This window comes from Triplophysa rosa, linkage group LG14 (assembly GCF_024868665.1).
Source record: "Triplophysa rosa linkage group LG14, Trosa_1v2, whole genome shotgun sequence".
Taxonomy (NCBI): domain Eukaryota; kingdom Metazoa; phylum Chordata; class Actinopteri; order Cypriniformes; family Nemacheilidae; genus Triplophysa; species Triplophysa rosa.
Window position 1 is genome coordinate 21901323 of NC_079903.1, and position 14267 is coordinate 21915589.

At 40.1% G+C, this 14267-nt stretch overlaps 2 protein-coding genes across 2 annotated transcripts; one reads left to right on the forward strand and one right to left on the reverse strand.

Moving 5' to 3' along the window:
• Nucleotides 1-110: 110 nt before the first annotated feature.
• On the forward strand, nt 111-3267 carry tektl1 (tektin like 1). The gene is made up of 8 exons (XM_057350272.1): nt 111-386; nt 522-797; nt 923-1027; nt 1109-1265; nt 1377-1543; nt 1658-1753; nt 2326-2439; nt 3067-3267. The coding sequence occupies exons 1-8, from the start codon at nt 111-113 to the stop codon at nt 3250-3252; spliced, it is 1377 nt and encodes a 458-aa protein (XP_057206255.1). The 3' UTR covers nt 3253-3267.
• LOC130564318 (rho guanine nucleotide exchange factor 28-like) lies at nt 3267-14010 on the reverse strand. The gene is made up of 31 exons (XM_057350271.1): nt 13470-14010; nt 13032-13161; nt 12651-12935; nt 12053-12221; nt 11604-11805; nt 11369-11429; nt 11221-11246; nt 11055-11127; nt 9608-9708; nt 9408-9513; nt 9275-9320; nt 9006-9144; nt 8682-8796; nt 8538-8593; nt 8396-8438; nt 8249-8312; nt 8037-8131; nt 7690-7818; nt 7267-7517; nt 7037-7162; nt 6836-6956; nt 6491-6745; nt 6163-6239; nt 5841-6022; nt 5345-5412; nt 5017-5184; nt 4854-4946; nt 4571-4680; nt 4425-4472; nt 4239-4343; nt 3267-4009 (listed from the first exon to the last, which is right to left on the reverse strand). Exons 1-31 carry the CDS (start codon nt 13500-13502, stop codon nt 3683-3685), a joined length of 3804 nt encoding a protein of 1267 aa, XP_057206254.1. The 5' UTR covers nt 13503-14010; the 3' UTR covers nt 3267-3682.
• Nucleotides 14011-14267: the final 257 nt, after the last annotated feature.

Below are 14267 nucleotides of genomic sequence, written 5' to 3' on the forward strand. Positions count from 1 at the left end.
TCGAGGAACTGTTGCTTTGGAGACAGCGCAACACTTTTAAACCCAAACACTTTTCAGTTAGTCGCATTTCTCCAGTGAGTGGAAAGTTCTTGTGGTTGAGTATGATGATCATGAGCCAGTCCGCTCCTCCTGCTGCGGTTATCGGATCAAAAGGCTGGAGAGACGCTACGGTCCGCTCGATCCTGCGCGCGCAAGATCTCGTGCGCAAAACTCGTGTTGGTCAACTTGCCTCCTCTACACGCACAGTCAGGCACAGTCTTGGGATGTTTTCCAACAGATCTCCACAGTCGAGCGCTTACAGTGGGCACTATAGTGTTGAAAAGGAGCACGATGAGAGTGAATTGGAAAAGAAAGCTCACTTCCGAAGGAACCCCACTGGAACTATGGTAAAGTAATACAGAATCGCCATATTTTATCCAAAAATGTGCACGATTAATAGTCCTATGTATACATTCAAATGTATTGAAACGATCTAATGTATCAGGTTGCTCCAAGAAAAAACGTATTTTTCTTTTATAAAGTTTACTTCTGGATTTATCAGCGGTCCCTTTCCCCCGCCGGCCTTGCGTGAGCAGAGCGCAGTGGTCAGCATGGGCATAGCGGGAGACTACATGCGCAGTGTGAGAGAGGTGGAGGGTCACCTGCGCAAACAGGCGGCCAGGGTGTCCCAGGAGGGCACCAGGGTGGAGCATCAAAGGGAACGACTGGAGAAGTTACTGCGTGGTCTGAGGAAAGCTTTACAGGTCAACCAGCAAAGTTCAGATGACAGGATGTTTCGACCAGCCACCTCGGAGACTGTGAGTAGATACAGTATTTGTAATAATCCGAAAAGTTTTATGGCCTAGACAAGGAATGAAAGCTCAGAAGAAATGTACTGAAAGAATGAATCTCTTCGTATTGACTGGTTTCATGTCTTGTCAAGAAACGGGATGGAGCAGACGATCTTCTGCGGTGTGAACGAAGGGAATTAAATGTACTGAAACAGGAACTGGAGACCACGTTGAGAAAGACTTTGACTCAACAGCAGGTACACCACAGGTCTTCCTTGATATTGAAATTCTGAATGAAACGAAATCAGTTGCAATTATAAAATGTGTTTTTTTTTCAGGCTTTGGCTGAGAGCAGTAGGCAGCTGTTGGATTGCGCCTTTGAGAGGTCCAGAGTAACAGAGCTGCTTCCCCAGCACGGTTCACTTTCAGCGGGCGTGATCACCCACACCTCTCCCCTCTCGTTGAAACCTGACCCTGCTGGACCATTTACTCCAGGTACACCATCATTTCAACATCCCGTCTCTCTGTCACCCAAATTAAACTCAAAACGAATAGTTTCATGACCTGGCTGAGTGACTTTTAATAGTTCCTCTCATTCTCTTTAAGAATGTAAACAGGCTTTGGATTGTTCAGCATCAGTCCTGCGTGAATCTCACCAACTCAGAGAAAACACGACACAACTCATGACTCGTGTCGTCAGAAAACAAACGGCTCTCCACCAATCAACCAGTGACGCTCTGCTGAAGAAAATGACCGAAACTGTTAACCTGGAGGTGTGAGAATAGAACTAAAGCTTGTCTGAAACTTTATGACAGAAATTTTGACGCATGGCTCATTTGCCTTGGTAACCTTGTATGTACATGCATTCCTCTCTTATTAATCATCAGCAACATCTCACACTATGCTCGGCTGCCACGAGACAGGCCATTTACCGCAAACAGAGACAGATGCAGTGTGCCGGATACAGTCTTGGCAAAGCACTGGTATGTTTCATTTAGAGCCAATTTATTACCAAAGTAACATTAAAGTGTGAATATATTGTAGTGATTACAATACAGTGTTCCCGTTCCAGCATGTTCACCCAAAAATGAAAATTCTGTCATCATTTACTCACTCGCGAGTTGTTCCAAATCTGTATAAATGTCATTGTTCCGATGAACACAGAGAAAGATATTTGGAAGAATGCTTGTAACCAAACAGTTCTTGGCCACCATTGACTAGCATAGTAGGAGAAATGACAATGGTAGTCAAAAGGGCCCCAGAACGGTTTGATTTATTGCTGTTTGCTTTAAAAATATTTTTTTCCTATGCTAATGGTGGCCAAGAACTGTTTGGTTACAAGCATTCTTTCTCTGTGTTCATCAGAACAAAAAAATGTAAACAGATTTGGAACAACTTGACGGGGAGTAAACGAAGACAGATTTTTCATTTTTGGGTGAACTGTTCCTTTCATTTTTGTTTCTAAGATTCATATTTTTTGTGTGCTTTGTAGAAATGACGCTACATTTCTTGTCTTTTAATCCGTATGCTTTTGTATTCCTCATCTATTTTGTAGGGCCCAGTTTGCAGCGCTGATCTGTTTTGTCGTGAAAGGTTAAGCAGGCCCATGACTCAGATGTACGGTCGGCATTCAAGCATTGGGCTGCCAGAGTCTGACCTGCTCACACAGGTGTACACATCTGACTGCATTCATAATATTCCTCAAACATCGCAAACCTTCAAAGCTTTTGTCTTTTAATGTTGCTTTTCTGGATTATTTTGATTGAATTCTTATATTAGAGGGATACTTCACCCAAAAATGAAAATTCTGTCATCATTCACTCACCTTCGAGTTGTTCCAAATCTGTATCAATGTCTTTGTTCTGATGAACACAGAGAAAGATATTTGGAAGAATGCTTAAAACCAGACAGATTGGTTATCTATATATTAGTTTAAATTTTCCTACTATGGGAGTCAATGGGGGGCAAGATCTGTTTGTTTATAAGCATTCTTCCAAATATCTTTCTCTGTGTTCATCAGAACAAAGACATTTATACAGATTTGGAACAACTCAAATGTGAGTAAATGATGACAGAATTTTCATTTTTGCGTGAAGTATCCCTTTAAGCACAATTTAAGAACAAGCCACTCTGCTGATACAGTTGATTTAATTGGGATTAATCATGTGTAGCACAAATATTACAACATGCTTTTAGATAAGGATTATAGATAAGGATGCAGAATGTAGGTTAGTGTTAGTAGTGTAAATTAATCACGTCGTACTGGTTAACACACATATTTCTCTTTATCCCTCAGGGCAGTTTTATGCTTCAAAGGCATCTTAAATCTTCACGTAAAGAGCTTGCAGATCTGCAGACTACCCACCGGCTTCTTGAGGATGACCGGTATGGAAAGCATGCCGCAGTCAGCGTGGATTCTGCTATCGCCAGGCTGCGGCGAAGACTTCCACGTCCCCAATCTGTCCGACCTTCAACCAGCTAAAACTCCATCCACAGCAAATAGATAACAAAGATGGTGCTTTGGTTCTCAAACATGATTATACGGACTTTCTACAGAGTTGCCACGTGTTTTCAAAATCATTGTGTGGTTTTTGTGTGTCATTTGTAAATCAAATTTTAAGAATTATTCATGCGATGTGCGAATATGTTAAACATTTGTTGGCAAACAGAGTGACAATGGTAAAAGACTTTTGTATGAGCACAGATGCTGTCATCAGTAATTCACCAGGTTAAAAATATATCAGTGTTCATCCAGTAATCCCACCACTCAGATGCTTTTGGAGAAAGAGGGTTTGATCTTCGTTGGGTCTGGAACTGGGCCTCGAGTGATCTAGTCTTGGTTTAGGTCTTGTGTTGTGGGAGTCTAGTGTTGTAAACAATGAATAACACGACTGCAGACACATCATCACACATCATTTCTCCTGTGATGTAACAAACTTCAGATCTCTCTGGCGACCGTTTGAATTGTGTTGAATGCGTCTCAGCTGGGTCTCCAGACGCTTCCTGTCCTTCATCGCTCTTTTCCCCTCTTCCCCTAATCTCCTCCTCTCCTCCTCCACCGTCTTTTCCTCCTTTCTCAGCTCTTCGACCATCTTTTCAAACTCCATCAACTCCTCCTCATACTGCTCTCTTTCTTTCATCAGTCTGTTCACGAGTTCAGTGTGCTCCCTCTCTCTCCTCTCCAGTTCTTTCTGTCGCACGCCCGCAGTTCCACCCACTACACCATCTGTGGCCAAACTCTGCAGAGATTCAGGAAGCGTTTTATGATCACCAGATTAGAAAAACTTGGATTTAAATCAAATCAACAGATTAAAAAACAGAGGTGAAGATCTTCAAGACTTGTGAATTTTTATCAGAATAAATAGAAGCATTAAGCAATTTCATTTTATTCTGAAAGTTTTTTAGCCCAATTGTTATTATTTTAAATTATTCTATTAATAATGTGCTAACAGGAACATCCACACCCACCTTTCTGACATCATAATCACTGATGGGACTTGTGGGTAGAGCTTCTCCCTCCAGGAGGAGGAGTTTTTGAACTTCAAAGCAGCTGTCCTGGATTATTATAGCAGCCTTCAAAAAATGATAATGGTTACATTTTTCAAACATGCACATCCAGCTGTTACTAACTGAATGATAGACAAAGATTCCCACCTGCAGACTATATAGTATATGGATTAAGCTGTGAACACCCTCCGCTACCTACAGGTAGATTGACAGAGGAAAATAATAAACATTCAATATGTTATTTCCTAGCATGATATACAGAACACTAAATTGTTTGCGAATCTGTTACCAGCCTTTGCATAAGTCTGGTGGGCGGGGCTTATTGGCGATATAGCGAGAGGCCCCACCCCTGATTCTACCAGAGCACATCTTCTGGCCTTACTAGGGATACTCGGTTTGTTACCTGGTGGGAAAAGACAATAATTGTGGTCCTTCTGATTTTGTACTTTTGAACAAATAAGGAATAAGGTGACAATGCACCCTTGTATCATTCTACACCCGTATGATTTATAATGAATGAAACACAAAAATCAAACAGAATCAACGTTTTTTTTGGTAAAGAAAGTGATTACTCACTTGCCACTGTGTCCTGGCCAAAGTTGTCATGGTTACCTGATGACCAAATGAATGGGAACAGCCAAGACAATAAAGTGATGGCCAACTTCACCACTGGGAAAGAGAGAGAGTGATGAGTACCAGGAGTCCATAACTGTGTGTCTATTGAGAGAAAGAACATTACCTTCTCCCTGTGCATCAGATAGCAGTGTGATACCCTGAGGAGTGTTTTCAGGGTGGGGCTGGACATGCAGCCGACAGGTAGCCAGATTCCATCTACCAGTTCCTCTACAGATCCTTAACTTCTCCTCGATAACAGAGCACAGCTGCAGATCTAAAGAGAACAGTGCCTCTACACGCACACACACACACACACAATCAATAGCTTGATATATAAAGTAGATAGTTGGATGGATGACCAATAAATGGATGTATGTACTGTTTGGACTGATAATGGTCTAATGAATATACTGTAGATACAGTATAGATGAATGATGGGTATGGATGTGTACCTTGTAACTTCTGTATTTTCTTGACCTTGATCTCCCCCTCTGTCTTCTTGATCTGATCATCGGGTAGGCTGAAATAAATGTACATGTTTCAAAAATGTGTTTCAGAATACCCAACTCATTTATACTCTCTCATCACTAAGGGCTGCATAACGATTAATCGCGACTAATCGTTTGCAGAATAAACGTTTTTGTTTACATAATATATGTTGGTGTACTGCGTATAATAATTATGTATATATAAATACACGTACATGCATGTACTGTATATAATTAAGAAATATGTAACTTTTGAAAGGTTTTATAGTTATATACAGTATATAATTTATATTATATATAAATAAATATATTTTTTCTTAAAATCATGCATCCATGTGTGTGTATTTATAAATACATAATTATCACACACAGTACACCAACATATATTATGTAAACAAAAACTTTTATTCTGCAAACGATTAGTCGCGATTAATCGTTATGCATACACAGATAAACTCACCTTTCAGCGGCCTGTCTCAGCAGCGACATCCAGGTGTTTCGCTCCTCGCGGGTCTGTGTGTGTATCTCATACATCTCTGGCCCTGCAGAGCACTCGCTACTGATCAAAAATAATCCTCTCTCCTGATTGGCTATCTCTCTCACTATGAGTCCCTGTAGAGGCATCACAGATGGTTTCTGCTCCTAAAGGCATATTTTTTGTTTAATAATTTACGTAACTGAATTGAAAATGTTGACATTTTTATCCATCATGCATTTGCATACCAGGTCATCACTTGCCCACACACAGAAATAAACAGCGTATAATGGTTTTTGATCCATACCAACGCAGCAAAGACAAACTTCTGCTCTTTCTCCTGGAGGAAAGCCAGAACATCGGTGAGGAGCAGACCGTGAACATCTAGAAAAGAGAGAAGGAGACACCTGGAATGAATAAAAAGGAGAATACAAACACACATGCTGCTTTTTGGTCATGGTCGGTCTTGGAACAACAATCAACCAATTACATCTTAAGGTTGGGCTTTCAAATTATTCATTCGATCTTATGGATTGGGGTAAGATGTAAGGTTAGAATTATGTCGGGCACGAATATCGACTGCGAACCAAAAATAAAATCCTTCTTAGATTAACATGACCTCCAACCCCACACACCTTTCAATCTGCCAGAGGTGGTCCTGCATGTGAGCACGGCCGAATGCATTAGACTACGGTGAGTTTTCTGCAGGTCTTGTTTACTGAAGAGCTCGCCGTTCTTCATACGAGTGCAGCTTTTATTGTCTAGGCGATTGATGATGTCTTGCAGTTTCTTCGAACGCTCGTGTTCACCCACGCGTCGCTCCACCTCCTCTATCACTCCGCGCAGGGCCTCTAATGCCACTGTTACTTCATACCTCTCAGCGCTGCCATCTAGAGATACGGAAGTGCAATACAAGTTTAGTTAATCAGATATATCTCTGCATTTTATTTAGAATAATGATTTGTCATGTTTGTATTTGCCTTGCTCTGTGTGTTGAAGCAGTCTCTCCAGCAGAACAGGATACTTTGTGATTCTCTGCGTGACAAGCAAAAGGAATTCTGGGATTTCACGTCGTTTGATGACAGAGTTAGTACTTTGCTGCTGTAAGGGTTACAAACAATATTGTCAAATTTCCATTGATCAGACAAACAGACCAACCCTGCTACAATCCATCAACTTACTCTAAGGAACAACTGTAGTTTCCTGTTACTCTGTAGCAGCTGTTTATAAATCTTTAGTGCCTCCGGATGCTGACTGCAGAAATCACTATACAGCTCTATCATCTGAGAGCCGTGCAGACCTGAGAACTACACACACACACTAAATCAATTTGAGTCATATTAACAGCTTAACTAGTTTGACTACGGTGTAGTGCATGTCATTGATAAATATTGGTTAAACAGTCGTTTGCCTGCTCCAACAGAACGTCTCCGATGCGTCGGATGATATAGTTCCTCTGACTTTCTGGAAAAACAGAAGCCCACTGTCTTGTCTCCATAGCGATAAGAAAGTTTCTATGATGAGCCATGAGTTCATCCAGCCTGGGGAAAATCTGACCAATCACGTCCTGCTCCAGCTGCACTTCCTCTGACAAACCCCGCCTTAAAACGTCAGCCATGACAGCGAGAGTCTGGACGTGGTGAAATTCCGTCTGCATCAGTTCTGCAACAACACACCGCTAACCCATCACATGCCATCTTCAATCCAATCAAATAAAGAAATACTAAGAATGTTTTTTACGCCTTATTTTTCAAGTATTTTGTATTACTTACTCATCATATTTATTTTAAGCATCAACTAAAACTGTTTGGGTCCAACAGCCATGATTACTTACCATAAATGATTTCCTGTCTCTTGATGACCTCTTTGTCGAGTGCCATACTGAATTCTGCATCCACCGCAGCACTCCAAGATTCAGCAGTGTAGTCAAAGGATACGCGAGCAAAGGAATATTCAGAAGAATCTGGCAAAGAGACGATTAAACGAATCGAAATCTATCTTATTGAATGCACACATTGGGTAGATAGCATAAACTAAATAAAAGAAACAAAAAACAGCCATATTGGCTACCTTAGAAATAACTTTTTTTGTATTACTGGGAGGACATCACACAAGTTTGGAATGCCATGAGGGTAAAAAGAGATGACAGAGTTTTAATAAGCTATTTCTGGGTAAACGTACCGGAGGTGGGGCTTGTTCCGGATGAATGACCAATCAAAGACCAACTTTTCCGTAATGTTACATCATGGCCACACCCCTCACTGTTACTCCGCTTCCTGATACAAAGAAACACACAACATTTCTAAAAATGTTCAAATTAGTGACATAAACGAATTGAATAATTGATCAATTTGAATAAAGCTCAATGAATAAATCAAATCAATTACACAGACCTGCGTGTCATAATGTTGTTGTCGTTGGTCAAGAACAGAGATGGAGAACTGTGACTGGATGAGCCTGGATGAGTTAGTAAAGCATCGCGTTAGCATCCTAAAACTGGTTCCATTATCAGGTTAGTAGAATGTGATTGGGTTACTCACAAAGTAGCATCGAAGAGTCGGTGGTTTTCAGTGATGTAGGATTCTAGGTAAAGGAAATAAATGACATATTTTATTTTTATGCACTCTTGTGTGTTCACCTAAAGTGTGTTGTACAGACGCACATACGAATACACATACCCACCTTTAAACACAAGGGAGCCAAATCTCTGCAGGTTGTATGCATTATCATGAAGCAGTCTAAACAGGAAATGACATCAATGTTATCTAGTTAAAGGCTTGAATGTAAAACAATGTCCTTAAAAGAAGGAAACACACACACACTTACAAGTACACTGCTGGCGTTGGTCATTGTCATCTTGCTCACACACCTCACAGACTGTATTAACAGGCTGCCGCGGGAAGCAGAGCTGATGCAGGGCAGAACCAACATCTGTATTGACCTGTACACAGACGTATAGGGCTAAATCTTGCGTAAAGAGTCATATGAATTAACCCCGTGTCATATCTAGGTGAGAGTCACTATGAAGATGCCCAAATCCTGAGCATTCCTGCATTACGTTGTGGATTGATTTCGTTATTTTCTATGACAATTTATTGTACCCGTTTATGTTACAATAGATTTTATTTTTATTTCACGAGCAGATCTTACCCTGTTTTTGATTTTGGTGTTGACCATGCGGCTCCTTAGAAAGCTCAGCGTTCGACACACTTTATATTTCTCTGTCTCGCTCTTGGACGGAGGGATGAATTGATCTCTCTCCTCCTCCTCGGACTTACTGCACTGCATTCTAGGCATATGAGCGCTAATGTTTATTTTCAAAAAAGCATAAATAATACTGTATTTAATGCTGAGGTTTACCACACAAAAAGTAACTTGATACAAAGTTACGTGTGTGGTTATGACAAAGAGATGCACACCTTTCCATTTCGGCTGATGTTTCGTCATCGTTGGAGGGGAACGGCTCTACAAACAAAACAATGAACCATTTTTTGACAATAAATGGTAACAGAATGAATGTCAAAGACAAGTATAAAACACATTCACACACACCGTCTTTCGGGCTGCAGGTGGGCGATATGTCAGATGTTGGCGAGTCTGTTTCAGATGGCTCAGACTCTGAATCTGTCTCAGAATCTAAAGAAGCTTGAGGGTAGATCTGGAAAATATTCTAGTTACTCCAGAGCAAAACAATTCAAGATGCCACATCTCCACAAAAAATCTTTACTTAACCAGTTTAACTTATTATTCACCTGATCATCTGCAGCTTCCAGGGTCTTGATGCTGGTTGTTATGGTAACGCTGGAGCCAGTGAGGGAACTGCTTGTTGAGTCAGTGTAAGTTGTGGGTTCATCTACAAAAATTTTATAATTGCCAAAATACGAAAACACAGACACACTGTGTCAGATTTATTGGCCTCTATTGACAACCGGGTGCACTTTAGAAGCTACATACTAAATAACCGAATACTTGCCTGTGACTTAAAAAATCAGTTTTGTGGCTCTTTGTTCTTATATCGTAATGTAGAGCGCAAAATTTGAAGACTATATACTATATATAATATGAGAAATAACAGAAGCAGTCCGTTAAAGGTCCGTTTAAGGTTACCTATCGGTGAAGGTAACATGCTATTTCATGCAGTCTGACTTCTTTACACTGCAAAACGTGCTGGCTTCTCAAGCTTAACATGGTCAACTTGTCAAAAAACGAGTTGAACGTATGACGTAGTATTTCTGTGCTCTATTCAGCTCCTACAGGTTTCAGAAAGTTTTTTACGAACATGGATTCCCGTTTTGTAACAAGGGTTCTTAGTCCCTTCTTGGACAATTATCCCGGAAAAGCACGCCCACGCGTCATCCAGCGAGTGAAAGAGCACGCCCACACGAAAACCAGCCAGCGTGAGAAAGAGCACGCCCATCAATGCCGCTCACTCGGCTGACCATTTCGGATATAACGCTGGATTTGGAGATCATTTGAAACTGATAGATGGCGCTAAACATGAACCGCACACGTGTCTGTGTTTTGTTGGCAATCGGCATGTACGTGCATAGTGTAAACAACACGAACTTATAGTGAATCAATGTGATGATGTATTGTGGGCTCGTGATGTAGTTCCGCCACCCCTAACCCCGTGACGCCTCCAGGCGCTCGTCTTTTTCCGGAATTTATCTGTCTTTTATAAATTTGATCAAACTAAATACTCTTCGAAGATACGAAGTATGCAATACTACTGTATATTTCCTCAAAATTAATGAGATCGGCAGAAACTTACCTCATCTTTAAAACTTCGGATGACATAGAGGAACGTTTGTCTCTTTGATTAACATGTTATATCCGTTTTCCCCACATTTGCCAACAATTTTCAAACGAAACTAACTACAAGCACAAGGCGCTAAATGGCGCGACGTGCTAATTAGCATGTTCATGACGTCAACACGTAAATGCTTCCCTCACAGTTTAACGTTTTTACAGTAGTTTAGTAGTGAGTAGAGTGTCAACGTTAAACTTAATAACTTATTTATTTAATCTTGTCTTAAAACTAAAATGTGGGAAAACATCAACATTTGCTTTGGGACTTCAGCGAGCATATGTAAAAAATCACTTAATCTAGAAAAAAGTCAAACTCATTTAATGTTATGGAGAAGCACTTTGTGCAATTTGCAATTATAAGTACAGTAGCAATAAAATATTCAGTAATACCTGAACTATTGGACAGAGAATCAGACGATAAAAGTTCCTCATCTTCATCCAGAGAAGAACTGTTGATCCACACCTGAAGAGAGCGAAAAGATTCAACAAAATACTGAAAAAGTCCTATTCAAGTGATAATGTGCAAAACATCAAAACATTACTTCAGGTCACCTACATTGTGAGGCAGAGAGTATGGCGATTCTTGAGATGTGTGTAAAAAAAGAGAGAGACAATTAAATGAAGCTGCCATCACTGCTCAACATTTATATTCATACAACAACCTTTTGGATGCATTTTTTCATGATTAAAGAGCAAACTATAACCTGTAATTGAAAACGGGTTCCTTTCAGTTCTTCGCTCTGTATTCCTGTTCAATCCTTTGATCTAATAGAATACAAACACACATAAAAAAAATCTTCTTCAAAGCAACCAGAACACATCACTGATTCTTTTCCAAGCATATGTAAGAGGTGCTTTATTTCATTTCAAAGTTGATTGCAGATGTGTTTTCTGTGTGCCACGGAACTGCAGAACGCTTCGCCATGTGTTATATCTAACCTTGTTTAGAAGTGCAGAGTCTCTTACGCACTCTCGAAGAATCACAATCGATGATTGTAAGGTTTGTGTTGTGACCGTGCACTCCGACACGCACACAGACAGACACAGCATCCCAGAGGCGTGGCTAAACCTGAGGAGGTGGGATCTGCCCACCCATACCTGAGATACACCTGCCAGGGGTGTGGCTAATGGATTTGGTGGGCTAAAAGAAAAGTATGGAAAAAAATATTTTAAAAAATTGCATTATCTTAAATTATAGATGGATCAAGGCACCAGAATATCAGTAAGCAACCACCCAGAGGAACCTAGCTGGTATGCAGAAATCAATGTTGCTCATGAAATACGTTTATAATTTTTTTTTTCAAATATTTAGCACAGACATTTGCTGTAAATATTATTAGAGCGAGGATACATTAAAATGAATGATAATATAAATAATGATACAATACTGCTGGAAGAGATTAATCAAAGTGTGCTGATTGGTCTCTTGGGCCAGCTGTAGGGGGGTGTCCCCGTCCTGATTGGCCGAGGTGATAGCCATCAAGGCACCAGGCTGACAGAGAAGAAACTCGGAGACGGTCACAAAACCCAGCCGCACACACATGTGCAGTAGAGATTCTACACTCACACACACACACACACACACACACACACACATTTACAAATAAGTATATGTGCATAACATATTCATTTTCCTTCTGACGTATAGTTTATTTGACTATCTGTGAAACCCCTTCGATTACAGAAGAACACTGGACATCCTCATTTGTGGTCACCACGGTGACATCTGATCCAATTACAACTCAGCATTTATAATTCCACTGCTCATTTCCGGACATTTGTGTCATCTGGATGTGATGCAGGAGCCGTGAAATCAGATTATGAACACACACACATTCACACAACACACGCATGCACATCATGCACACACATATACTTAAAATACACAACAAGCACACAAACAGTACTACCTCCTACCCTAAAAAAAAACTTTAAAATGTATTCCAAAAATGTAAAATATCCACCAAATTAAAAATGGCAGCACACCTTGTGCTGATTGGCCGAGGAGATTGTGCGGGGTGTGTAGATTAGCTAGGGCAAGCGTGACCCTTTCATCCATCTTTGCCCGGGCAGTGCTATCATTCAAACCGTATCGAGAAATTAAATCTCTGTGTTCAGTGGTGCTGAGGCAGTCGCTATGGGTTACCAGGTATTCAGCCAATTCCTGGGCGTCGTCCTCCACGTATGTTAAAAAAGTCATGCCCACACACGTTACCTCATCATCAGTAGATGTATACGCTCGCACACACACCGACTCTGATTTGTTATGACCTGTGCAGAAAGATCAAGACGCACAAGGACCACCAATGTTTAACCACACACATACACATTAGTTTTAAAATTATGATAATATTGACTTTTTTGTACCTGGAGCGATGAAGTACAGCATGGAGTGAACTCTAGTTTGTAAAACATGTAGTAGAGTTGATCCCTCTAGAACCACAAATACCTCTTCCTCCTGAACCGAGGAGATCAGAGCGAAAACTTTTGCTTGGCCCTGAAACACGCACATAAACACATTTACTCAGATATTTAAAAGACAAACATATGTGCTTCTGATTGTTTTTATTCAGTCAATTATATTGTTTAGACTAAACCATACCCTAAAACATTTTTTCTACTTTAATGATGTAAATAAAAACTTGTTACTGTTGTTTTATTTAGTATATTTATATTTTAGCTGCTTTCCCACACATGCACACGTATTTATCACATCACAGAGTTGCACAGCACTTTTAAGGATTTTTCTTCAGATATTGTCATTCTGAAAGATACAGACGGAGATAAAAAGAAAGTGTCACTCACGTAAATAGGAACCTCTCTTCTGCTGAGCTTCATTGTTTAAAGCTAAAGAAATCAAGTAATAGTAGCCAGTACAATTGCATAAATCAAAACAACAACACTTATGAATGACATGGACAAGAAAAACACAGAGAAACTTAACTCTCTAACTCTGGCGCAAACTGAACACTGAAACACACGCACAGAGAAAGAGAGACTGGGAGGAGTGAGGGAGGGAGAGCAAGGTTTGAGAGAAGACAAATGTGATTTGAGATACAAAACAGAGACAAGATCACTGCCAGAAGTAATGAACAGGTGCAAACACTGTCGTGTAGCATTAAAGGTTGCTAATATTCTTCCAAATATCTGTCTTTTTTGTTCAAACGAACAAAGACATTTATACAGGTTGGTACACGTAGAAGGTGAGTAATTCGTTTTTTTTTTTAAGGTTACAACATATAACTCATTTAAATCTAGTGAACCTCTCTTTGACATTGTATTGACACAGACCAAAATGTGTAGAGACTAGAGAGGCAAACATTTGGACAACCAAAATATTTCTTTATCTGGCAACAAGTGTTAAAATGAGGTTTTACGTGAGGTTGTTCTAAATTCATGGGTAAAGGGGTTAATTGATTTTATTTCCTTTACGAAAAGTCACCTCGGTTTTATGCTTGAGTTATCTTAAAATACAGCACATAGTACGTCGAATAGTACAACACTTAAGATTTGACAAAGAAAATGTGAGAATCCTGAAAAATATATAGATTAGGACGAATGGTTGTCCACAAGAGGGCATAGCATACAAACAAAGCACTGTAT

Coding starts and splice junctions, on each gene's coding strand:
- tektl1 (XM_057350272.1), top strand. CDS start 111: ATGAGCCAGTCCGCTCCTCCTGCTGCGGTTATCGGATCAAAAGGCTGG. Junction 1,028..1,108: donor AGACTTTGACTCAACAGCAG/GTACACCACAGG, acceptor TTTTTTTTTCAG/GCTTTGGCTGAGAGCAGTAG. Junction 1,544..1,657: donor CCGAAACTGTTAACCTGGAG/GTGTGAGAATAG, acceptor ATTAATCATCAG/CAACATCTCACACTATGCTC.
- LOC130564318 (XM_057350271.1), bottom strand. CDS start 13,502: ATGAAGCTCAGCAGAAGAGAGGTTCCTATTTAC. Junction 9,514..9,607: donor TGGAAGCTGCAGATGATCAG/GTGAATAATAAG, acceptor AATATTTTCCAG/ATCTACCCTCAAGCTTCTTT. Junction 8,439..8,537: donor TGGCTCCCTTGTGTTTAAAG/GTGGGTATGTGT, acceptor TCCTTTACCTAG/AATCCTACATCACTGAAAAC.